The sequence below is a fragment of the Didymosphaeria variabile genome (assembly GCF_027946475.1).
Source record: "Didymosphaeria variabile strain IMI 356815 chromosome Unknown scaffold_4, whole genome shotgun sequence".
In the NCBI taxonomy this organism is placed as follows: domain Eukaryota; kingdom Fungi; phylum Ascomycota; class Dothideomycetes; order Pleosporales; family Didymosphaeriaceae; genus Didymosphaeria; species Didymosphaeria variabile.
Window position 1 is genome coordinate 4,228,109 of NW_026611623.1, and position 23,353 is coordinate 4,251,461.

At 50.1% G+C, this 23,353-nt stretch overlaps 7 protein-coding genes across 7 annotated transcripts; 4 read left to right on the top strand and 3 right to left on the bottom strand.

The window, feature by feature from the left end:
- Nucleotides 1–431: 431 nt before the first annotated feature.
- On the top strand, nucleotides 432–2,447 carry AGP2 (general amino acid permease agp2; the record flags this gene model as incomplete). The annotated part of the gene is made up of 6 exons (XM_056215052.1): nucleotides 432–703; nucleotides 785–813; nucleotides 913–1,135; nucleotides 1,184–1,248; nucleotides 1,304–2,201; nucleotides 2,258–2,447. 6 exons carry the CDS (start codon nucleotides 432–434, stop codon nucleotides 2,445–2,447), a joined length of 1,677 nt encoding a protein of 558 aa, XP_056072319.1.
- A 2,220-nt stretch (nucleotides 2,448–4,667) lies between these two features.
- On the bottom strand, nucleotides 4,668–6,889 carry GFA1_1 (glutamine--fructose-6-phosphate transaminase (isomerizing); the record flags this gene model as incomplete). Its single annotated transcript, XM_056215053.1, has 4 exons — nucleotides 4,668–4,888; nucleotides 4,941–6,454; nucleotides 6,511–6,813; nucleotides 6,885–6,889. 4 exons carry the CDS (start codon nucleotides 6,887–6,889, stop codon nucleotides 4,668–4,670), a joined length of 2,043 nt encoding a protein of 680 aa, XP_056072320.1.
- A 580-nt stretch (nucleotides 6,890–7,469) lies between these two features.
- N0V89_006284 (uncharacterized protein) lies at nucleotides 7,470–9,108 on the bottom strand (the record flags this gene model as incomplete). Its single annotated transcript, XM_056215054.1, has 2 exons — nucleotides 7,470–8,008; nucleotides 8,520–9,108. The coding sequence occupies 2 exons, from the start codon at nucleotides 9,106–9,108 to the stop codon at nucleotides 7,470–7,472; spliced, it is 1,128 nt and encodes a 375-aa protein (XP_056072321.1).
- Nucleotides 9,109–9,702: 594 nt separating this feature from the next.
- N0V89_006285 (uncharacterized protein) lies at nucleotides 9,703–11,810 on the top strand (the record flags this gene model as incomplete). The annotated part of the gene is made up of 2 exons (XM_056215055.1): nucleotides 9,703–9,708; nucleotides 9,942–11,810. 2 exons carry the CDS (start codon nucleotides 9,703–9,705, stop codon nucleotides 11,808–11,810), a joined length of 1,875 nt encoding a protein of 624 aa, XP_056072322.1.
- A 100-nt stretch (nucleotides 11,811–11,910) lies between these two features.
- N0V89_006286 (uncharacterized protein) lies at nucleotides 11,911–15,157 on the bottom strand (the record flags this gene model as incomplete). Its single annotated transcript, XM_056215056.1, has 3 exons — nucleotides 11,911–13,925; nucleotides 14,545–14,723; nucleotides 14,910–15,157. 3 exons carry the CDS (start codon nucleotides 15,155–15,157, stop codon nucleotides 11,911–11,913), a joined length of 2,442 nt encoding a protein of 813 aa, XP_056072323.1.
- A 739-nt stretch (nucleotides 15,158–15,896) lies between these two features.
- Nucleotides 15,897–18,195, top strand: N0V89_006287 (uncharacterized protein; the record flags this gene model as incomplete). The annotated part of the gene is made up of 4 exons (XM_056215057.1): nucleotides 15,897–15,979; nucleotides 16,039–17,032; nucleotides 17,087–17,470; nucleotides 17,533–18,195. The coding sequence occupies 4 exons, from the start codon at nucleotides 15,897–15,899 to the stop codon at nucleotides 18,193–18,195; spliced, it is 2,124 nt and encodes a 707-aa protein (XP_056072324.1).
- Nucleotides 18,196–20,586: 2,391 nt separating this feature from the next.
- N0V89_006288 (uncharacterized protein) lies at nucleotides 20,587–23,084 on the top strand (the record flags this gene model as incomplete). Its single annotated transcript, XM_056215058.1, has 3 exons — nucleotides 20,587–21,542; nucleotides 21,938–22,441; nucleotides 22,535–23,084. The coding sequence occupies 3 exons, from the start codon at nucleotides 20,587–20,589 to the stop codon at nucleotides 23,082–23,084; spliced, it is 2,010 nt and encodes a 669-aa protein (XP_056072325.1).
- Between the last annotated feature and the right edge of the window lie 269 nt (nucleotides 23,085–23,353).

Below are 23,353 nucleotides of genomic sequence, written 5' to 3' on the forward strand. Positions count from 1 at the left end.
AAAGTGGATATGGAGATGCGGGGTACGTACCGCAACACCACCAACTTTCGTGATCGCGCAGCGTGTGACGTTACGTCCAGAACGACACCGAGCACCAACGAGGCGTGGCAAACAGGGGAAAGCTCCGGTGTTCGCACGCGCAAGCAGGGTTTCTGCAGCTCCCAGCAACGCGGGATGCGGGTGACGGCCAAGGGCCTGGGCTGAGGACACTGCAGCGAGGCTCCACTGATTGTAGAGAGATCCTCGGCCTGGTACCACGCACTAGCACCATAGACTGCCTTTATCAAGCGTACATGCGCTTTTTTTCCTCCTCGCAAGCTTCACATCTCACTGATCGACCGTAGCATATGCAATTCGTCACACGGTTCTTTTGCCTTCTTCTCAAAGACCTTCGCTAGGATTTTCCGGCGTTGGTGTCGCGATCAATTACAATGGCTTCCACCGGTATCGACTATGGAACTTCGAAGTACCACGAGAAAGGCGTAAAGGTCGATCCAGAGAATAAAGGCTTACCGGAATATCGCCGCAACTCCATTGCGGTATCCGTGCAAACGGTTCGTGACTCGACCCATCGCAAGCTCAAACCGCGCCACATTCAGCTCATTGGCATCGGTGGAACCATTGGCACAGCTCTTTACGTGCAAATTGGCAGAGGGTTGATGAATGGCGGTCCTGCGAGCTTGTTTCTCGCTTTCTCGATATGGTGGGTTTTCGCAGTTTCTAAGCGAATTACTTCGCAAATACATGAAAATCATACCTTTATGCGGGCTAATCGTGTTCCTAGGTGCACTTTTATCCTCGCTGTTACCCTATGTGAGCTCTCCCAAATGCAACATGCCCAAGCGCAATCACACGCGAGCTTCTCGGATAGCCCAATGCGTCATGTAAAGTGAAACTAATACTCGTGATCAGGCATGGCTGAAATGGTGTCGTACCTGCCCATCTCTTCGCCCTTTATCCGATTTGCTGGTCGCTACGTGGACGAAGCTTTTGGATTCGCTGCAGGCTGGAACTTCTTCATATTCGAAGCTGCCTTGGTGCCTTTCGAGATTGTAGCATGCAACCTCATCATCCATTTCTGGAGTGATATCGTGCCTACAGGAGCTATCATCGCAATCATCCTCTTTCTATATGGGTATGTTTGTGCAGATGCCGTTTCGCCCACTTTCTGATCCGCAGATAGCTTGATCAACATGCTCGCTGTTAAGTGGTATGGCGAGACCGAATTCTGGGCAGCGCTGGGAAAAGGTGAGCATCTACCACCTTCATGCAGAAGTCACCCTGATCGTGTATCAACGCGCAGTCCTTCTCATCATTGGCCTCATCATCTTCACCTTCATCTCCATGCTCGGCGGCAACCCCATCAAAGACCGCTACGGCTTCCGCTACTGGAACAACCCCGGCTCCTTCGCCGAGCTCTATCGCGAAGGTAACCTCGGCCGCTTTCTAGGCTTCCTACAGTGCCTCATCCAAGCCTCCTTCACCATCGCAGGACCGGATTACGTCAGCATGGCGGCAGGCGAGGCAGAGAACCCGCGCAAAATCATGCCCAGAGCGTACAAAGCTGTTTTCTACCGCCTTACCGCGTTCTTCGTCCTGGGAAGTCTTTGCGTGGGCATCAACGTGCCGTACGATGACCCGGAGCTGAAGGCTGCGTTTAAGGAAGGAAAGCCCGGCGCGGCAGCGAGTCCATACGTTGTTGCTATGAACCGTCTACGCGTCGAGGGTCTCCCGCACATCGTCAACGCCATGGTTCTCGGCGCCGCCTTCTCCGCCGGCAACTCCTACGTCTACTGCGCCTCGCGGTCTCTCTACGGGCTCGCGCTCGAGGGCAAAGCGCCAAAGTTCATGACAAAGTGCACGAGGCAGGGCGTCCCGTTCTACTGCGTCGCCGTCGTGCTGGTCTTCGCGTGTCTGGCGTTCCTCAATTTGGGAAACAACTCCGCGGTCGTGCTGGACTGGTTCGTCGCGCTGGTCACGGCGTCGCAGCTCATCAACTTCAGCGTCATGTGCTTCACCTTCCTCGCGTTTTACAAGGCGTGCCATGTCCAGGGCCTCGATCGAAGTACGCTGCCGTTCAGAGCCCCGCTTATGCCGTTCGCGGCGTACTACGGGCTCGTAGGTTGCTTTATCATGGCGTTCGTGGGCGGGTACACCGTCTTCATCGATGATAATTGGAATATTCCTGACTTCTTGTTCGCGTAAGTTTCCGTCTCGTGTGTTGGCTCAACTCGTGAGGTAGACTAACGACCACTAGATATATGATGATCTTCATCTTCCCCGTTCTGTACATCGGCTGGAAGCTCCTCCATAAGACGAAGTACAAGAAGGCGCATGAGGTCGATCTGCAGGAGGATCTTGAGGAGATTGAGGAGTACACGAGGAATTTTGTAGAGACGAAGGATCAGAATGCGTTTAATAGGTGGATGGATAAGATGTTTGGCTAGGAGATGATGGTAGATGGGAAGAGTGTGGGTTTTCTTATTACATTCGCCAAGGATGTGGGAGGAGTAAATGCTGAGCTCGTTGCCAGTAGGGAGAGAGAAGTTGGGGCCGGATCATTTTCGATGGTTAAGCCTTCTCGTACTTTCGACGTAAGCCTACTTTAGCTGTGAAGGTAGCCTTGAATACAGGGCTATACGTACTACTACGGTCTCTTCTCCATCCAATGATTTCGAAGGTTCGCCTGTAAATAAGCGCCTGAGGAGGGCAGGTTACCGCTATTTATACTTGATATTCAATTCCTGTGCAAGATTCAGTCGCAGGACAACACCAGATGCGAGGTAAACGTATCATGTTCCTGCGATCAATTAACCCCTAGGAAGTCATTCGGCAGGTTTTGGATTGTCATGGTCGCACAGCATTGGTGCGCCGAGTCGTTACTACGAATCAGAGCGAAGGAAGGCGATACACAAGGGCCTCGCCCCGGATTCAATTTAATTACGAGCTCTCTATATTGTGTAAATCCCTTGTGGCCGCTCGAAAGCTTTCATCGCTCTTCTTTATCACATATATGTCTATCGACATAAGACCGCGCGACGGGCAAGCAGCGAACTCAGGTCGCTTGGTCAGTATCACTTAGACGTTTTCTCGTCCCAATGGTTTACACAAGTTAGGCTGCAATATGGCTGATCAGCGCCATAACCTCGTTGTCACTCTGCGGTAGATTATACGCGCGATATCGACGATTCAAGCGCTTCTTCTGGGATGACTTCTTCGTTGTGCTCGCCTGGAGCATTGCCATGCCAATGGCTGCTCAAGCCACCATATCGTCAGGCCGCGATGACGCTATTGGCGAGCACGCTTATCACAACTTGTTCCTCAGTAAACCCATTACACAAGTGTTGTTCTACACTTCGTTATGGTGTGTGAAATTATCTTTTCTGATATTTTTTCGGAGCATCGGTGCTTGTAAATTACCAGGTTTGAGAAAGTACTGGACGTGTGTTTTGTGCATTACTATCGTCACATACCTCGCGATCTGGGCGATCAACCCTTACGATTGCTGGGCTAAGATAGGGGTGTTGCGATGCGAGATTGAACCTAGTGTACAAGCAAGGAGGCAAGCTTCGTTCATTGTAGCGACGGTCCTCATCGTTGTAACAGACTGCCTCAGTGAGTGTATCGACACTATCTCTTTGATCTACTAACCATCGGTACAGTCATCGCCATACCTTTCGCACTACTTTCCAACGTCAAGAGAATCGCGACACAAAAGAAGTTGATCTTATACACACTATTTTCAGTCGAGATCGTGACTGTAATCGTGTCTATTGTTCGCTGCGTAATCGCCACAAAGGGACTTGCCGGGAACAAGGGTTTACAGATACGCTTGATCCTGTTTCTGACACACATTGAGGCAAACATTGGTAGATCTTCTACTTTCATTAGAATACCCAAGCTCAGAGTAGAATATCCCCTGACGTTGTTATAGCAATCACCGTTGCAAGCGTCGGCTCGCTGCGAAGCCTTTTCACACAGGACGACCAGTCAAGAACCAGACCATACTCCCCACCCAAGATGCAATCTCTACGAGTACGCGAAGAAAAGCCCAAGACACCTAGATCTCGATCTCTAATGGGAATGTCTTTGGGCTCACATGAACGCAGCAATTCAATGACGATACCCTTGACACAACTCTCTGCGGCACCCTTAAGCGGCATGACAGCTTAAGGTTGCTTGAAGGAAGGGGAAGAGGTCGAGGAAGGACAAAAAGTGTGTAGTAAACACTTTGTTCGGGCCGTGCCCTAAGCTCTGCGCCGGTGGATACAGATCGCTAGCAGTCCCCACACCAGCGAGAATGGTAAAAACATACAACAGCGGGTATTCGCTGCTGGTCACCCACGCAACTACTAATCCGCCGGTACACTGCTTATATATGGCTGAGCGGACGGGAAGCCTAGTTTTCAGTGTCCTATGGTCGTATGTGGAAGACATGGCTGCGAGGCTAGTCTATATAGCAAGTACCTTGAACGAGAGTTACGTTTACTTCGGCTACACACATCGACTAGACTCTTCACGAATAGATAAGCGGCGAGGTGCTTGTGAAGCCACCTTGTCAAGCCCGTACAATGCACTTACTACAAATAAAGTGCAGGAAACGTTATCACGGAAGAACATGCATAAGGTTTGATACAATATGACCGCAGCTTAACATCCGAGCGATTCTACTCAACCGTGACAGACTTTGCAACATGGCGAGGGAAGTCGACGCTGTTGTTTCTCAATACTCCCAGCCAGTATGACATAAGCTGAAGCGGGATGATGTTCAAGACTGACTGCAGACAATCTACCGTCTCTAATACTTCGATGCAATGTCCGTTACTGATGTTGAAAGCTGTCTCGCCTTCCTGACATAATATGATTGGGTCTCCCCCATGAGAAAGTACTGAATCATGATCAGCATTTTTCTTTATAGCGATCCGTAGAGGGCGACCTACGTTGCTCATATCCATTGAGACTGCGCTCAAAACTTCTGTCTCTTGTAGCAATCATGACTACTGAAAAGTTATCGTCCACAAGTGCAAGTACGCCGTGCTTCAACTCGCCCGTAAGCACAGCTTCGCAGTGGATGTATGCTACTTCCTTGATCTTTAGCGACGCTTCAAGGGCGGTAGCGTATTGGTACCCTCTTCCGAGCACGAGCATGTTTGCTTTATGCATCAGCTTCGTCTCACAGAGCTCTTTGATGCTGCTATCCAGTGTTAGAATCCGTCGCATCTGTTCCGGTAGACGTTGCAGGCCCTTGGTGATTTCTCTGCGTCGATCATGTGTCGAGTCATTGCCTGCACCCAAAGCCAGAGCAAGCAGTACAAGATGCACCAGTTGAGAAGTGTATGCCTTTGTAGTGGCAACACCAATCTCGACACCGGCGTTGATGTACAGCCCGCAATGCGTCAGACGAGCGATCGAAGAGTCTACCACATTGACAATGCCGATTGTAAATCCACCACGCTTCTGGCAATACTGTAGTGCCGTCAGACACTCCGCAGTTTCTCCAGACTGAGAGACAAAGACGTAAGCGACATCGGCCGAGATATGTGACAATTTGTCAAGGAAGCTCGAGGCAATGTCGATCGAGACAGTGACATTCGTCAACGTTTCGAACAGCTCTTGCATCGCTAAGCAGGCATAGTAGCTGCTTCCACAGGCGATGAAACTAATTTTGGAGCAAGTGCGAATTCTGTCCATGTGTTGACCGAGACCTTGAAAGTCTATTTTCCCCGACTCGACATCAAGTCGGTCCTTTAGAGCGGCTTCAATGATCTCCGGTTGCTCGTAAATCTCCTTCTGCATATAATGTGCATAGGTGCCTTTGCTTGGGATGCTGCCGTCAAGGTGATCAAACGTCTGAACAGGTCGCCCGTAGCCTGCTTCGTCGGGACTACCGATGCTGTAAATGTCCAGGAGACCGTAATGCACATGTGCAATATCGCAGTCCTCCATAAACACCATTCGCTTCGTATGTTCAGCGATAGCAGACGGATCCGACGCGAAGAAGTATTCGTGAGCCCACATGGGCGAAGGTTCGGAAACCGAAGTGCCGTTGACGCTGTGGGTACTATTCGCGCTGTTGATGATCGCTTCGCCGTTCTGGACGAACCTTTGAGGGTGATAGGAGACGGGCAGTGAACTCATCTGCTGCGTATCTTGAGACGTGATGCCTATAACCAGTGGCGATCCCTTCTTGATGGCAATTAGCTCGCCAGGATAGTGAACTGACTTCAACAGAAGGCTGAATGCACCTTCAAGCTTATTGGCCAGTGTACAAGCTAGCTCAGCAAAGCCAATGCCTGCATTTTGATCGTAAAGATGCATTGCAAGCTTTACAGCAACTTCGGTGTCTGTTTCACCCTCCCACTGGTATGGCTCCGAGGCAAGTTGTGTGCGTAATTTCTTGTAGTTCGTAACTATTCCGTTATGAACGATAGCAAATCGCCAGCTTACATCAGATCTACAAGTTGATGGTGAGTGGCTGGAGTGGTAGTCAAAGAGGAAGGTATGACATACCGAAGAGGGTGACAGTTCTGTAGCGTAGCAACGCCGTTGGCCGCCCAGCGCGTATGCGCTATTCCTGCGTGTGTTGTATATACCTTCTTGAGGTCCACGTCTTCATCGTTGATCAGCTGTTTGAGAGCAGCGACTTTGCCGATGATCTTGTAGGGTAGAACTTTGTCTGTCTCGTCCCCATCGACCAGCAAGCCTGTAGAGTCGTAGCCGCGATAGTCCAGTCTGGCAAGACCATCCAACAGTGTTGTTATGACGTACTTCCGACTTCTGTTTAATTTGTAGTTCACGTAGCCAACGATTCCACTAAGAGACTAGTTAGTATACTGTTTCAATACTGTGGAACTGACCTCAGAGCTGCCGCGGCCAAAACTTACCACATGATTGCGGGTACTCTTTAATATGAGATTATCACCAGATAAGTCCAGTCCAGTGGGTAACAAGGAGGATGACCTTCCGGACGCGACAACAGCAAAAGGCCGAATAGCAAGGCTATATGATAATTGGGACCATCAAGAGTCATGGGTGGATGATGTTGCAGGTGCCTGTTGCCTAGTTGGCGATCCCAGGGTTGCCTTTATCTCTATGAAGCAAGGCAGGTGAGCTGTCAATAGTGGGGCGACATGTCAGAGTGTGCCTCCAACAAGAAGGAAAGATGATTTTGGGGAATACGCTAAGTCTCCAGGGCGCTTTACCCCCACCCTGCATCTCACACTTTTCTCGATTGTGTCTGCACAAGAGCTAGCTCTACATATTCCGTTCAACTGCAATCTTGGCTTCGGGAAGAAGCGGCTCTATTGTTTTTTGCTTATGCCCGATTTAGGACAGCGTCAAATTAGCTCCTGTGTTGACGACCACGCAAAAATAGTTCCAGTCCGAAGACGATGCTCATCTGATAATAGAACACGAAGCATAACTTTAAAATGGCGCTCGAAATAATCGCAACACTCATGCAGGCTAAGTCAGGAAGTCTTGCGCTCAACACCTTGGATGATTGCATTGACTACCCAGCGATGCGTGTCTGAGAAGCTGGAGTCGACTTCTGGTTGTATTGCGATTCCATGCAAGACAGTTGTGACTTCAGTATCAACAAGGCCTTGGACGTCACCGTCAGGAAACAGCGGCCTGTGCTCCAGCTCGTAATTGTGCCACACACATGCATCAAAGTACGCCTTTGTCTGCCAAAACTCTTTCTCGCCCTCGCTCAGGTTGCCATACCCACTCGACCTTCTTCGCCAGCTCTCTTCGCGCGATGCCCGCAGCATGAGTCTGATGTCAAACATGTCCTTTAACGCTTCGTCAGGGTACAGCATGAAGCCGTCCACGACAATGATGGTTTCAAAGTGCAGCAGTCGAGACCAAACGCTGGCCATTGCACTTCTTAGATCTAGAAGCAACCCAGGATCAATATTACCCTTTGCATCTTGCAGATCTTTCTCCAGTGCCTCGAACGATTGAACCGTCGTCGATGTCTTGCTGTTCGCTTTGGTAAACTCTATCGCTGCACAGAGGTCATGAGTGTGTACGCTCTGTCGACTATCGCAGTCCGCGAATCCTTCTCGCAAAGGCATGTCTTCAAAAGGGCGTCCGAAGGTATCCCCATGTATGAAGATGGTATGTTCAGGAAGCAACTGCCGTAAGAGTGCTGTCGACGTCGTCTTGCCTGATGATGTGCATCCTGATATGCCGATTGTGAGAGTTTGTGCGTGCTTCAATCCTCGGTCGTCATTGGCATATATGACATTGTCGTGAACGTAATCAACGATACTTGGTGGACACATGGAACGGACCTTATTCCATTCACCAGCTTTCGCTGCTTTTCTTACAGCCGTTGAACTCACTCCAGTCGCGACCGCAGAAGGCCCCACACATAGTATCTGGCTTCTCCAATCTTTTCTGAGCCCAGCAGCTTCTTTACTCTTGAGGACCTTCGAAAATAGTCAAACGCATGTCTTCTGGTTCCGAAATCCAAAGGGAGTCATCTGGTCTCATAGAGCATAAAATTTCATGACCATTGTCAAAGAGCGGACCAAGCGCAGACAAAGGAGGATCAAACCCTGGGTAGAACTCTGGTTGCAATACCCTGAAGAAGTTGTCGGATCCGAGGAGAAAGATCTGTCTAGGTTTGCAGGGCTGAGTCTCAGCCTCCCTATACAACGCCGGGAACTCGGTTTGAGAAGCAGTCGCAATTGCTGTACTCTTCTTGAAAAATGTAGTTTCCTTTGTCAAGGCGATATCGAAAGCGGCGCCAAGCGACTCAGGATACTGTTCGTGAAGCTCCATGACCAAAAGCCTGATCATCTCAACTCGATCCTCCACAGTAGCTGGGCTGGGTGCTCTCCTTGTTCCATTGGTGCAGAACAACAACACCAATCTGCTTGTAGACGAGGAATAGTGACCTTTGAAAGCGGAGGCGGCCAAAGATAAATGAGCTGTCGTTGGTGGATTGAAGCAGGCGTCGAGAACGAAAAGATCTTGAGGAACGCCATTGTGTCTCTTAGGTTCCAGAGTTTTCAAGACCTGGAATTTACAGTGCGAATCATAGAATTCAAAGATCTTTCTTCGAAGTCCTTCGAGTTCCAACTCGTTCGAAGTTGCCATTGGGATAATGGCAGTCGATCAAACTTGTGGAAGATGTGCTTCAAAAACTGTTGGCTTTTCGAAGCTCGACCGTGATTGATGATTTGTTAGGTGTGACCGGAGACGTAACTCTGACAGCGCGAATTTATTCATTGAATCCTGGAAATATGGGTTCGGGATAGTGTATGTCTACATCCAGCTGCCAGCATGTCCGTGGGTGGGGGCCTAATATTGCCTTCTTTGCCTCCTCTAAACCATTGGCTAACGTACGCGATCCCCCCTCTATGTACACACTTGAGCCTCTAGCGCGTACACGCGGTCCCTCAAGGCACCAGATATGAGCTGGGAGCTGCCAATCATATTAGTGAACGGAGTTGGATTGTTCAGCCTTGTGTGGCACCCCACGCTGGCACATGAAGATTGTCGTATTTAGTGTGTCAACTCGAAGGGTAGCCTAGGCACTAACGAAGCTGACACATCAAATATCAGCATCTTCGTATATGCCTTCATCGATCAAGCGCCCCTCGTTATCACCTCCTGTGACTCAAGCGGAGCACGCGGTAGCCGCCCTTAGCCTTGAGCTTGCGACAGCCTCGAGGAACATCGCGATTGATAATGCTGGTTTGTTCCATAGTCTTAAGTTCTGGTGCTGGCACTTGGAACCTCGTGTCTTGCTTTGCCATCTCTTAGTTGCGTTGATACTTGTCCTGATATTTCATACACTTGTGGGTCGTTACAGATCAAGCCCGTCCAGCAGATCAGAGAGTGCTGCCAACCTACCCAAACGACATGCAGTCCAGGCTTCTACGTCGACCAATGCCCATAGAGATAGGATCTTGTACCACAAGTTGCAGAACCCATTCCAAATAGACGCAGCAACTATTGCAAGTGCCAGCGAGCGTCTGATCGAGCTTCTCGATCAAGCACTTTCGGACGGACATCAGTGCCTGGGCTCGGAACCGAATATCCTCGCACTCGAGGCATATTCGCCCCATGCTTTGAAGGCTTTCGTCTCATCTGCTAATCGGGGTGTCGATGCCGCGTGGCGCTCCTATCTACAAAGACGCAAAGCAGGAGGTCACCGAGAGTTGTTGCTCACGCGTGAGCATGCTGAGTACTGGCTAGAACGTGCAGCCCCAGTCAAACTTATTGATGGCGCCTGGCTCTCCAGGATTCACCATAGAAGGACAGCATGCGAGCTAAGGCCAATTACCCGCATCGCATGGCAAATCCTCTCCGAGGAGCTAGGAGATGGAGACTTGAAGAAAAATCATGTCCATCTGTACTCGAAATTGCTTCGCAGCTTCGGCTTATCCTTGCCAGCCGGGGACGCGGCCGAATTCATTGATGCTAAAGCCAATCCGAACGATGATCCCGACATTTGGGCCGCAGCCGTTGCGCAACTCGCTCTTGGAATGTTTCCGGACGAATTCCTTGCAGAAGTAATGGGCTTCAACCTGGCATACGAAGCCGTTGCTTTCGATACCTTACTTGCAGCTCATGAGCTCAAAGAATTAGACTTGGATCCCAGCTACTTCAATCTTCATATTACAATCGACAACGCGGACAGTGGACATACCGCTATGGCCTTGGATGCCGTTCTCAAGTTTCTTGAGGTCGGCGAGCCCTGCACTCGGGAGCGGAATTGGCGAGGTGTCAAAGCCGGGTATCTTCTTGCCACGATGATACGCTCATCACCATCCATCCCTAACGTGGCTGATAAGCAAGTCCTGGATATTTTTTCGCGCAAACGAGAAGCTAGCAATGCAGCTCATCAATCCTGCCGTGCAGTGATAGGAGGTCTCCGAGGTATGAACGTCTCCGCCTGGATGCATAGCGATGGCTGGGAACGTCGCAAATATCGATTTCTTCAGATACTGGCCACATCGTCGTGGGTTGTCCCTGGAGATCCAGATAAGAGCCGTTTGTTCGCAGAATTGGGGTGGAAGGGGCGCATGTTCGGCGCATTCACAGTCCAGGAGAGGAAGGCCATTGCGGAATGGATTAGCAGCCTCGAGACTTCCAAGGAGCCATCCAGAGTAGTCGTCTTATGGAGGAACTTCACGATGCGCACTCCCCAGTCTAACGCAGCCTCGAACGTGGTGATGACCTTCCAGAGACCCGAGCACACCATGGGCATGCACTCGACTTTGGCTGCTTTCGGCACGATCGTCCTTGATGGGCCAATCAGTCGTCGGATACTTGCAACATCACTTTGGTGCAGCCTTATTCCTCTCGAACATGCTTTTGTATGTCCTGCTAGAGCTGCATCTCACGAGATGATGAGAGCTCTACGAGTACTGCGGCTGTTGAACGGTTTCTCTGCCGACATCTCCAATGCCGTCGATGGCATGGACGAGGTGTATCGCCCGTCTCGTTGTAGCGTATTCAGCCTGGTGACTCGTCTGGAGAATGCCAATGTAATCTTGGAAGAATTCGACCGGTCAAGAGCGATGTGGGAATGGCTGGAAAGGGCTGCGCAAGATTTCAAATCAAACCACTGGTTTCTGCTTGGAAGTCAGTATTGCTTTGTCCTCAACCTATTCACGAATGGGCACCTACTCCAGAGATCTGGGATCTACAAAGAAATGATAGATGATTTGGGGGCCCTTGGAAGCAACATCTTGCAACAGATGTCAGACCTACAGTCAGGAGAGAGGCGAGAGTGCCAGCTTGGGTACTCATTCGTTTCGCAGACTTTGCAGAAGATCTCCGAGACATAAGTATTGGCGTATATAGAACACTCGTACTATTGAACAGAAGGCTCCCTTAGACTCCACTCGCCACTCGTATGGTGTTGTTGAAGCGTTAATTCTGTAGGGCTTAGACAAAGGAGATGATGTCCCAGCCTTCGTCATTCGCAGGTGCTGCTTCTCCGTGCATAATGCCGTGTACGTACGCGTAGCCTATAATCTGATGTGCTTGGCCCTTGGAAGCGGATTCGGGGTCTACTGGCCTCACCAAGAACGGCGTTCTGCCACCGCACAAGATTACAACGCGATCGCCCTGCAGCATATCTGCCGATCCCATCCCAATCATACCATTATTGATACGGAACATTCTTCGGCCATAGTTCATATTCATGATCGTCCAGTCGAATCGATCATGGTCGCGGTTTTCACCGAGACAGTCTTTATAGAATGCGGTCTTCCTTTCATCTGGCTGCTGCACGAGCTCCGAGAACCATTGGCGCCACGATTCGTAGCGATGATAATCATTTGCAGAAATACGAGTTCCAAGGTACGTACCGACCTCGGTGATGTGGTCAGAAATTAGGGTTCTCCAGTAGGCGTCTTTGTAGGTGTTGCCCGCAGGGTATGTCGCAACTCCGGCATCAGGAAGGCCTGCAACATGAGCCCACGTGTTGAGGACTTCGTTCCACTTCTTGATCGCCCCAATCTGATTTTGGTCATCTGTGAGGTTCTCTTCCCGGTCGTAAACCAACCTCTGCCCAATGCTACTGACAGTTCCTAGGTGTACGCATCCGAGGCGCAGTAGTTTGCCATTCGAAAAATATCTCGATCCCAGTCCTGAGCTACCACCTGAATTGAAGGAGTTGTATACATGACGGTGATGCTCCAATCGTTCTGCCTGGAAACGAACTTTGGGATTGTACTGCGACCAATCCGGAACCCATGACGGAATATCCGGACTTCGTAACAAGAAGTTGGTGTGCAATAGACTGTCGAGAGTCTGTGTGGTTTTGAATATATGAGAGGTCCACTCCGTAAAAACAACGGTATAAGGAGAATCGTAGTCAGGGTCGAGAAGAGAAGGATCATCGTCGACCAATCCAAGTGCACCGAAGATCTTGTCGTGAGGATCAGAAGCAGCTAGGGCACGTGTCTGGTTGAGAGTTGATAATAGGTCGCTGTTGTTACTGCTGTACTTCTTCCAGCTACTGTTTAACCAATTCATGACACGCCGCATACGGGGATCGATAACAGTACACTCGGCGTTGCAGCATGTGCGTGAATGTTTTGGCCAATTGTCGCGAACCTTGAGGCACGTATCCCAGCTAATGGACGATGAACCGCATATTAGAGTAGCATTTCTAGAGCGGACGATCTCCTGGACTACCCACACACGAGACCAGTAGGTTCGTTTCATAAGGTTCTCGAGTGGATTGATTCTTTCTGTGGGCGCTGGCACCCAATCCCCACTCGCGTCATCCACACTTCCAAAGAAGCTGAGTTGACGAAAGTGCTTGTCTTCACTAAGCGTCTCCAGATCGCGCATTGCTTGTGCGCTGTCGTGAGTCTCAGCACCCAGCCAGATAAGAACACCGGAAGCTCGGGCGTATACGGTTCCCATCAGTCGCACTTGATGACCGCGCTCTATGCTGTGGTTTTGGTTGATGCAAATAGCATCGACCCACAGCAAACGGTCGCGATCGCTATATCGAAATTGCTCGAGAGCTTGACCAAGGTTCCTCGTGATCTTGTGTTGTATGCCATCAACGCGAATCTCCGCCTCGCCTGGAATCTCAGCCCAGACATATGACAAAGCTTCGTACGGAGAGGGTTTGATATCTGGCCCCAGAGACTCAATCTGCAGACTGGCTTCAAGCTTGCATCCTGGAACACCTGCATGGAGTCGAAGGATCCGGATTTCATATTTCTGAGGGTCAAGATCCTGTGATAAAGAATAGATAGTGGACGACGAGCTATCTTCGCTCGGTAGTTGAGGACGTAGTAGATGGTCCTCAGGGTTGACAATCGTGTCATTTGGTGAGCTCGGGCGCAGTAACGGCTGTTCCTCATCGCGAAACACGCGTGCACGGCCAGTCCAGATGACAGCCACAAGAACACCGAGCGCGAGATACGCAAGAACAATCGCTAGAAATACGCCCAACATCGCTCTGAAAACCAGGAAAGTGTGGGTACAGTGCAGACCCAACCGGAAGTGCAGTACGGAGAACGGTATGTTAAGCGGGGTGGATGTCCTTCATACGCGACGCGGTGGCGACTGCCTGCTTATCATACCACGCCCCCACACGATACTACCTCGTACGCCAGCAAATTTGTGCGACCACTTACCCACCCACCCATGCATGCTCTTGCCACGTAGCGGGCACGTATTGCACGCACCTTGTGTTTGTCCGAGAACAAAGTTGAGCGGCTAGACCTTCAGCCTTGTCGTCTTTCAAAGGTGTCCTCTGGGTCAAGCACCAATCATCTATCTGTACTTGCGGTACCGAGCTCCTCTCCTCAATGTTTTTCACTTCGTTTTTTATCCAACATGTCGCTTTCTATACTGCTCACGAAGTTCGGAATTGCTCATTTTTCGCTTTTGATTATACGAAGCGACGAAGGCAAGCTTCTACGGGCCCACGTCTATGCCTGAGACCTCAAGGGCACGCAACCCCCTCTGCGGGATCTACGTTGTCCCATCCACAGGCATCCAACAGTGTATACACTCTGGGGACTAAATACGACAAGCCGACGTTGAACTCACCCTCGTTCTCATGCCTTGACACCAATGTTACGAAGCCCATACCGTAGGCGTCGAACTCCTCAGCAGGGGGAGCCTTCGTGAGCGTTCGATGAAGGGTAAGTTGATAAACGGCGACGAAGGCGTGATGGCGAGAGGTGCTGGGATTCGGTAGGGTGGGCAGGACCTCCTCGGTGAAATGCCTAGAAGAGAGATTAATTTGGTGGTTCGTTATTGCTTGGGCTGCGATGAGTGGGTATATGGATCTTCATTATTGGTGATGAGACAACATCATGTGATGGGTTTTGTACCTGGGTAATCGACTTGTACAGCTATCGTTGCCACCCTTGGGCAGCTGATTTACATGAGTGAAGGAGAGATCTGCTTACCTCCTCAGTGCTCTAGGGCCAGCGTGATCGAAACTTTCTCGGTCCTCCTGTACTTGCCAGTCGATGCGCTCGAACAGGTCTCCGTTGCCCTGTTCCTCCAGTCGCAGTCTTGTACGCGTATTGAGATACTGTAAGAAGCGCGCCCATTGATCATCGCGTTCGTAGGTGCAGCGATACACGATAAAGCCCCATTTCGCGTTGGGATCTTGCTCGAGCAGTCGGCGCGTGCTAACCATGTCTTCGCCCATGGTGGTGGCTGTGGGATTGACTGGTGTCTATCTGCTGAGGTCGTGTACTGGGGAGAAGAATCTATATGCGCGTAGAGGGAGGTGGGGGCGAGGACCGTTGGAGACACGCTGCGCTTGTTTTGTCGTCTGCCCAGGTGGTCGATAAACGAGTTGGGTTTCGCCGATTAATGTAGAAGTAGCAACAATAATACGAAAAAGACCGCGCGCGAGCCGAGCAACCAACACTGTACAGTTACTGGTCGCCCACTCCGAGACACGAAAGAGGCTCACCTGCACTCCCGAGCTGACGGCTTCCCTGCTTATTCGCCAAATGCCAGAACAACAACTTGAGGATACTCTTGATGATGCCCAGACGGACTTCGGATACACATCACAAATGACTGAGAACCATTAATGGCAACCAAGAACCGGTCAATCGTGAGCATGGCCCCCGAGAGCTGAAGGCAATTTGTGTGTTACCAACCTCTCACCTCTCACGGACTGAACTGATTGCAATTGTGACCCAGAACAGCTGCCACGCGACGGACTGAAGACATGAGGTCCGAAGAGGCTGCAAAAGTAAGGACATGATGCCGTGTACTTAAAGATAGGACATCATCTCTACTCATTCTTCGGTAGCAGTCCAAACATCCTTTTCTTTCAGTCACTCTTTACTTTTCACCCAATTCATCCATTCTTCATTAAGTGCAGTTTGCGCTAGCCTTTCCTTTCGCTGTTCACATTCTTGCAATCAATCAATATGCATGCTCTCTCGTTTCGCAACGTTCTACTGCTGTGGGGTCTAGCAATTGTCACGCAGGGTCTTTATGTCCCCTTCGATGTGTAAGTCAAGAGTAAGACTCACTGCTAATGAATCGTAATTTGCTCATATGAAGATTTAGCAACTATAATCTGGCACTGCGCAGTGATGAAGCAGATCACGGAAGCTCCGATGGTCTGAACATCGTGCCTCGTGCAGGGAGAAGACCCGCAAAGAACTCCAAACCGCCAAAGAATTTGGTGAAGCCTACGTCAAAGGCGCCTGTTCCAACTCCAAGTGCCACGAAGGTCCCCCCCGTGACGCCTATTCCAAGCTCTAGCAAGGCGTCCTCAAGCTCGAAGTCTCGACCTTCCAGCTCTGCCTCTAAGAGTCTCTCTTCCAGCTCTACCCTGAAGACCTCATCGCTCTCTCAGAGTATCTCAACCGTCCAAGTTTCTTCGTCGACTGGAGCTTCTTCATCAACGAGAGGTTCATTGCCAACTACAGGTTCTCCTACGAGGACCCTTTCTTCCTCTATTTCGGCTACATCTAGTTCTACTCTTGCAACTGCTACCGCTTCCGACCTTTATTGCCCCGTTGCTGGCGCGATCGGCAAACCTACAGGTAAGGCAACGGTTAAACATCCAAGGGCTATTGGCAAGCCTATGGGAAAGCCCACTGGCAAGCCAGATGACGTCTGCAACTACAAGCCAACTCCTATTCCCACTAAGGCTATCAATGCGTGCGACTATTTGATCGATTGTCAGGTCAGCGACGAATCTGAACCTATTGTCGAAGACACCAACAATAAGCCGTCCAAGCCCACCAAGGGCAAGGGTACCAAGCCAGTCAAACGTCAACAGAAGTTTTCGATCGATCTTTCCGATTCTGACCAACTTTCTGCGCGTGGAGAACCTCGGCGGTACAAGACTGATGTCGAGGGTGTGTCAAAGCTTGAGATATATTCGCTTGATTACCCAAGCAACTCGGACTTGTACACGGGTGAAGGAGCTGATGTGCCCAAGGTGAGAGTCGAATGGAAGTCCGATAAGCTCAGCGACTTCGATGTCAGGGTTTACAAGACCCTGCCGGAAAAGAACGATTACAGCGGACTAGTGACAGAGCATTTGATCGAGGTAAGCTTTGGCGTCTTTTGATGGCGGGGTTCCGGTATTCTGACACAATAATAGCTGCAGACAGTGAAGATGTTCATCGAAAGCTTGGTGAAGAAGACAGACGCCGGCAAAGTCGAAGGATCGTGGTTCGAGAAATGGTGGAACGAAGATCTTAGTACAAATGCCGTGCCAGTGGGCACTCGCACAAACAAGGCTACCGACCTCACCACCGGAAATGACCTTGGCATACAGACATCAATTAACGACTTGGTATTCCAAGCCCTTGGATCCATGGAGAATCGCGCCGATTTCGTCCTCTGCGACAGCGAGATTAACACGTTTAAGATGCGCACATGGATGAAGCACAACTACATGGAGCTCAGGAAGTTCGAAAACTTGCTTGAAGACTTTATAGAGGGCGCAATGCACTCTAACGAAGTCTTGTCTATATTTCGCACGGTATGCCAACCACATGCTTACAGCTACATATGTCACCATGCTAATGTTTACGCCTTTTTCAGATATTTGGTGTCTTCAGCTACATGAACAAACAGGAAGTGAAGGATCGCCTAATCCATTCATACGAGAATGTGAGGAAAGAGCTTAGCAACATCCCCCAGCTGACGCAAGAAAACAAGGACCTCGATAGAAAATGGACAGCCTTCATGGAGGGCCATCTCGAAAGTATCGGCAACCACGGCAAAAATTGGCTCACCGGCAGATACACGGCGACAAAGGCTGCATACCAATCCGCTATCAACGCCCTAGTGGCGCAGAAAAATGCCCTCAATGACAACAAGGGGAAAGTACTGAAGAAAGATCTGCAAGCGCACCAAGCGGAGGTCAAGCGCCTAAAGGAGAGTGCAATACGACTCAAGAAACAGCTGGATGGTGCCTACAAGGATAGGGCGCCTCTCCAAACAGCGCTCTACAAGGCTATCAAGACAAAGAACCAGGCGGCGATCAACAAGGCTGACGGCGACCTCAAAGTGAATGATCTTACATTGGATTCGCTAAAAGTAGACATCGCTGAGAACATGAGGGATACCAATAAGGCGGAACGCGTGTTGGGTACACAACTCGTTCAAAATGTGCAGGAGCTTATTGATAACTTGAAGAGGGACCAGACGACACTACTCGCCTTCGAGGCCAAGACGCCGAACTTGCAAATGCCGACTCTTTAGGTTGTGACATTAGGCATTCCACGATGGACTCAGTGGGTGGAGTTGAAGCCTGTTGAGCTTGTTTCCCTTCTTACTTCAAAGCCTGTCTTTGACAACTTAGACTTTAACATAGACTCATTTGATACTACCTCTATTCTGTGCGGACTTTCATAACTACTTCATAGTCTATTAGGTATAGTCTACTAGGCTAGTGATAGTAATCGCTTTTACGACGAGGCTAGTGGCAATTTTGTAGCAGCTGCCACTAAAGGGACGCAAACCACATATGCACCGAATTATATTGGTAAGCTTGGTCTACCCTGGGAAGACCTCAACGTAAGAGGTCAACACCAATAACAGGGACGATGATACGGTCTCGTATTGTGGCTACGTAGTGTTGCCTTCCCACCAACCATGGCTCAAAGTGAATTCCTGCAGCACGCCAAGGAACGTGAAAGTCTCAACCACCCAAGACTGTATTATTGGGATCAGGCTGAATGCTGATGACTGGACTTCGCTAAGTTTTCCACGCCCAACCTTTTATGCCAGCACTAATCACGGCTGATTCGAAAGCCAGATAGACGCACCTGAGTAGCTCGCGACCGAAGACTTGGGACGATCCACTGAAAGTGGAGCGGACGACGGGTAGAGTGCGACTTGAACTATGGGCGAGGAATCTCGAAGGAAAGCCTACATGGACCGGTCGAGGAAATCGGTGAAGCCAAGGTCGGTCGAAGGTGGAGATCTGTTCCCAATTCCTTTGGGTCAGCCTGCATGGAATTCATACTTGACTGAATGAGTGGGGGAGGAAAGCGATGTGCAATGCTAAAAACCCCGGTTCCCCTACCCGCCTCACGATGGGACCTGCTGCAGCTGTAGTATCTGGTTAGTCAACGAGGGAAGGGGATACATACCTTGAGGTGATACCCTCACTCCCCTTCCAGAAGTGCAAATCTCAGTATCGCAGGCATCCATCGCCGGGTCACGGGGGAGCCATCTCACCTTTGAAAGCATCCTGGTCACAACCTAGAACCCCGGCAACATGTATACATTGATGCGACATCAGATAATACAGCGCGTGCTAGAGGACGCTGGGTGCAACGGCAGGAGACTTTCGCGGTACGTAAGGCGGCGGAGCCGGGCTGGTCTGATGGAGGCTTTAGACTGATGATGAAATTGAGCTTCTACGTGCAGAACTCACTCGAACTAGCGGTACCCCTCTAGTGAGAGAGAGTGTGTAACAGTGTCAAGCCATTCTGAAGTCGAAGCTTGGGTCGCAGATGGATTGCACTTGGAGGACAGGAAGCTCAGAAGGCGATTGGGTGGAGAGGAGGCAGTTTGAGTCCGGCAACGGGCTGCAAAAAATGAAAGAGTGGGAAGCAAGGTATGGCAAGCTGATTGGGCACGGCATGTTGCGTTGAAGACGGTAGGATGAGAATGGGATGGAAGAATAAGAAGAGCAAAAGGGCGAGAAGGCGGATTTGTGTGCAATGTTTTGCACATAAACGCACCTGCGAGTTTTACACCACAGCTGCTGCTACATAGGACGAGAACGGCGGTCGCATTGGCGGACATCCCTTACCAGTTATTAACGAACAGCCTGCAACGGAAGTGACACTACATCATTTCTTCTCTGAACCTTAAGTATCCACATGTACATACTTTGACTATCGTAGTGCGAACATTCACCCTGCGGGGCTGCTCAACATGCTGTTGACAGGCTTCGAACGTGGAGTCGTGGGAGCCTGCGCCTGACTGATGCACTGTAATAAACTTACGCTCCTAGCACAGATGGTAAAGTGGGAGAGGAAATCGTTTTCAGTGTCCTATGGTCGTGTGTAAAATAGAACGCCCTCAGCGCGTTAATCACCAACCACAGAAGTTCTTCTGAGAACACTGCCAGAGACAGTCTCTACGAGTATCTCCTAACTGAGATGGGTCACACGGGCCTGTGACTTAAGCAGACAATTAGGCCAAAATTGGACTAGCCTATTACATGGGTGCCTTCAAAGGCTATGCACGCTATTCAAACCCGCAGTCAATCCTTGGCGTACACACCACGATCGCGTTGCTGTCATCTACACCGACTTTGGCAAACTTAATTCGTCATCTATTGAAGCTACCCGCGCTTTCAGACCCGTCTTATTATAATCAAATCTAGCTGGGGGAGGCTGTTCGAGTGGTACCTCAACCAGAGTTCTGCCGTGAGCTGAGCATGAGATTGTTTGGGTGAGTCATTCCTGCCTCAATTTGCCAGACAACCACTGAAGTGAAATCAGATTTGTACTATCAATGCTTTCACCCCGCTTCGCGGAGCTGTTTCGTTTCCTTCACTAAAAGTATGGCTCTTCTTACTCTCAGATAAATTCTCCTAACGCTGATCTTAATCTCAAACAGTTGAATACACAAAGCATGGCTTCCGACGGTCGCAAACAGCCGCCATGGACTCCCCCCCAAGCCCAACCTAATGCCCAGCTACCCCAACTGAGAATCTACAATAGCCTAACGAGGAACAAGGATGCCTTTGTCCCAGTCGATCCGATGGGAGAGGTGGTGACGTGGTACGCGTGTGGCCCGACAGTTTACGAAGATGCCCGTCTAGGCCATGCTAAGAATTACATCTCAACCGACATCATCCGCCGAATCATGAAGGATTACTTCGGCTTCCGTGTGAAGTTCGTTATGAATACAACCGATATCGACGACAAAATCATTCTCCAGGGCCGCCAACAGTACCTGCTCGCGCGCTTCAAGCAGGAGCATGCCTCCGAGGACGACTCGGTGAGCGATTCGGTTTTGGCAGAGGCCAAAGCCGCATTCCGCCACTACATCGGCAAAAACCTTCCGACTCTACCCTCAAGTACGAGCCCTGAGACTTATTCCGAGGCAGTAGAGAAGGCATATAAGGAGAAGGTCAAGCCTCCATCTCTGGCCGACCCCGCGGCAGCAAAAGAAGGCGAAGCCGTTACTATCGCCGATTTACTGCTACGTGCCCACATTAGAACGGCACGGTCGGCTGCCGAGGCCCTGCAAGCCCCAGGAAAGCTGCCTCGTTTTTTTGCCAAAACGAACGATATCTTGCTCCCATATCTTGATGCTCTGCATGGTGCAGAGATGGATTCCAATAACCACGAAGTCTACCTAGAGCTGTCCCAGAAATTCGAACGCCGCTTCTTTAAGGTTATGGAAGCACTTAACGTCTTGGCCCCCGATCAACTAACTCGTGTGACTAAATATGTCCCACCCATTGTCCGCTTCATCGAGCAGATCGTGGCAAACGGCTTTGGATACGCTACCGCTGACGGCTCCGTATATTTTGACATTGACTCATTTGAGGCGGCTGGGCACAGTTATTCCCGGCTGCAACCGTAGAGCAAGAACGACCCTGCCCTACAAGCTGATAGTGAAGGCTCACTGTCCAAGGGAAAGTCAATGAAGCGGAGCGAAGGTCATTTCGCGCTATGGAAAGCTAGCAAGGCAGGCGAGCCAGCATAGCCAAGTCCATGGGGTTATAGGCGGCCAGGCTGGCATATTAAATGCTCTGCAATGGCCTCTGAAGTAATCGGCAAAACGATAGATATCCATTCCGGAGGCATCGATCTCCAGTTTCCTCATCATGATAACGAACTTACACAGTCGGAAGCTTACTGGTCGACTCCGGGCTGCCAAGTACAGTAGACGAATTACTTCATTCACATAGGGCAACTGAGGTAGAATGCTTCAAGTGCTGATTTCGTTGTACAACAGCGCTAACAGGTTGTAGGATCCGAGGCTTGAAGATGAGCAAGAGCCTCAAGAACTACACGACCATAAGGACAGTTCTCTCTGAAGAAGATTGGAGTGCACGTTCTCTCCGAATTTGCTTTCTCCTTATGCCTTGGCAAGATGGCATCGAGGTAACAGACGAGCTTATGAAGGCCGTAGTCGGCTGGGAAGGCAAGCTCAACAACTTCTTCTTAAAGAGCTTGGACCTTTGGCAACGTTCACGTTCTAGTCCCAACACTACGTCAATACAAGAGCCTGGCATCGCAGATCAGCAACTTTTAAGTGCCCTGGATAAGGCGAAAACCCAAGTCGATGCAGCTCTTTGCGATTCCTTCAACACCTCGTCTGTCATGAGAATTCTCTCCGATCTTGTTACGGAGTCTAACTCGGTAGATACACTTTCAGATCAGACTGTCTTCTTACTCGCTCGATGGGTAACGCGGATTGTCACCATAGTCGGCCTGGATCCTGAGGGAGATCTCAACGACCTTGATCGCATAGGGTAGTCCGGTCTCAATATTCCTGCACCTGCAAAACCCTATATTTACCCTGCATCCGAATTGCGCGACAAGATCCAAAACTTGGCTTTTTCTAGCTTAGTTGATTATACAGCTATAGTAAAGCTCACCAACGATATTACAATCGCGGCGTCAACGCCGGTAATTAAGTCTTCTAAACCATACGATCAGGTGCTACAGCAGTTCCGCATCAACGTCAAGGCTCTTGCGGCCCAGCAAGCGCCTCCTAAAGACCTGCTCGCATTATGCGACCAGCTCCGCGACGTACACCTCTGGAACCTAGGCATCTATCTTGAGGACCGTAACAGCCCCCAGCCTGCTTTGGTCCGACCCCTCGATAAGTCGCTCGTAGAGGCGCGCGCGGAGCGGGAGTCAGCTAGCGCTGCAAAAGCGAAGGCTAAGTTAGAACGAGAGGCCAGAGAGGCTAAGAGGGAGAAGGAATTACGCGAGCGAGCCAAGATCGACCCCCTGCTAATGTTCAGGACTTTAGACGAGTACTCGGAATGGGACGAAAGTGGCATCCCAACCGTGGATGCCGCAGGGAGTGCGGTGACTAAGAGCAAGCGCAAGAAGCTGGTCAAAGAGTGGGAGAAACAGAAAAAGATGCACGAGGAATGGAACCTGTAATCGGTACTAATACTACCCAAAGCAGGAGACGGAGAACTATAACTACCGGATTCGGTCCCGTGGCAAACGGCGGAGCGGACAGGAAAACTAGTTTTCAGTGTCCTATAGTCATGTGTAAAATAGAACGCCCTTAGCGCGTTAATTATTAACTATAGAATTTCTTCTAAGAACACTACTAGAGATAGTCTCTATAAGTATTTCCTAACTAAGATAAAAGCTATTATTATCTATAATTTAATGCTCCGTAGTTAAACTTTTAAGTTGAAGTG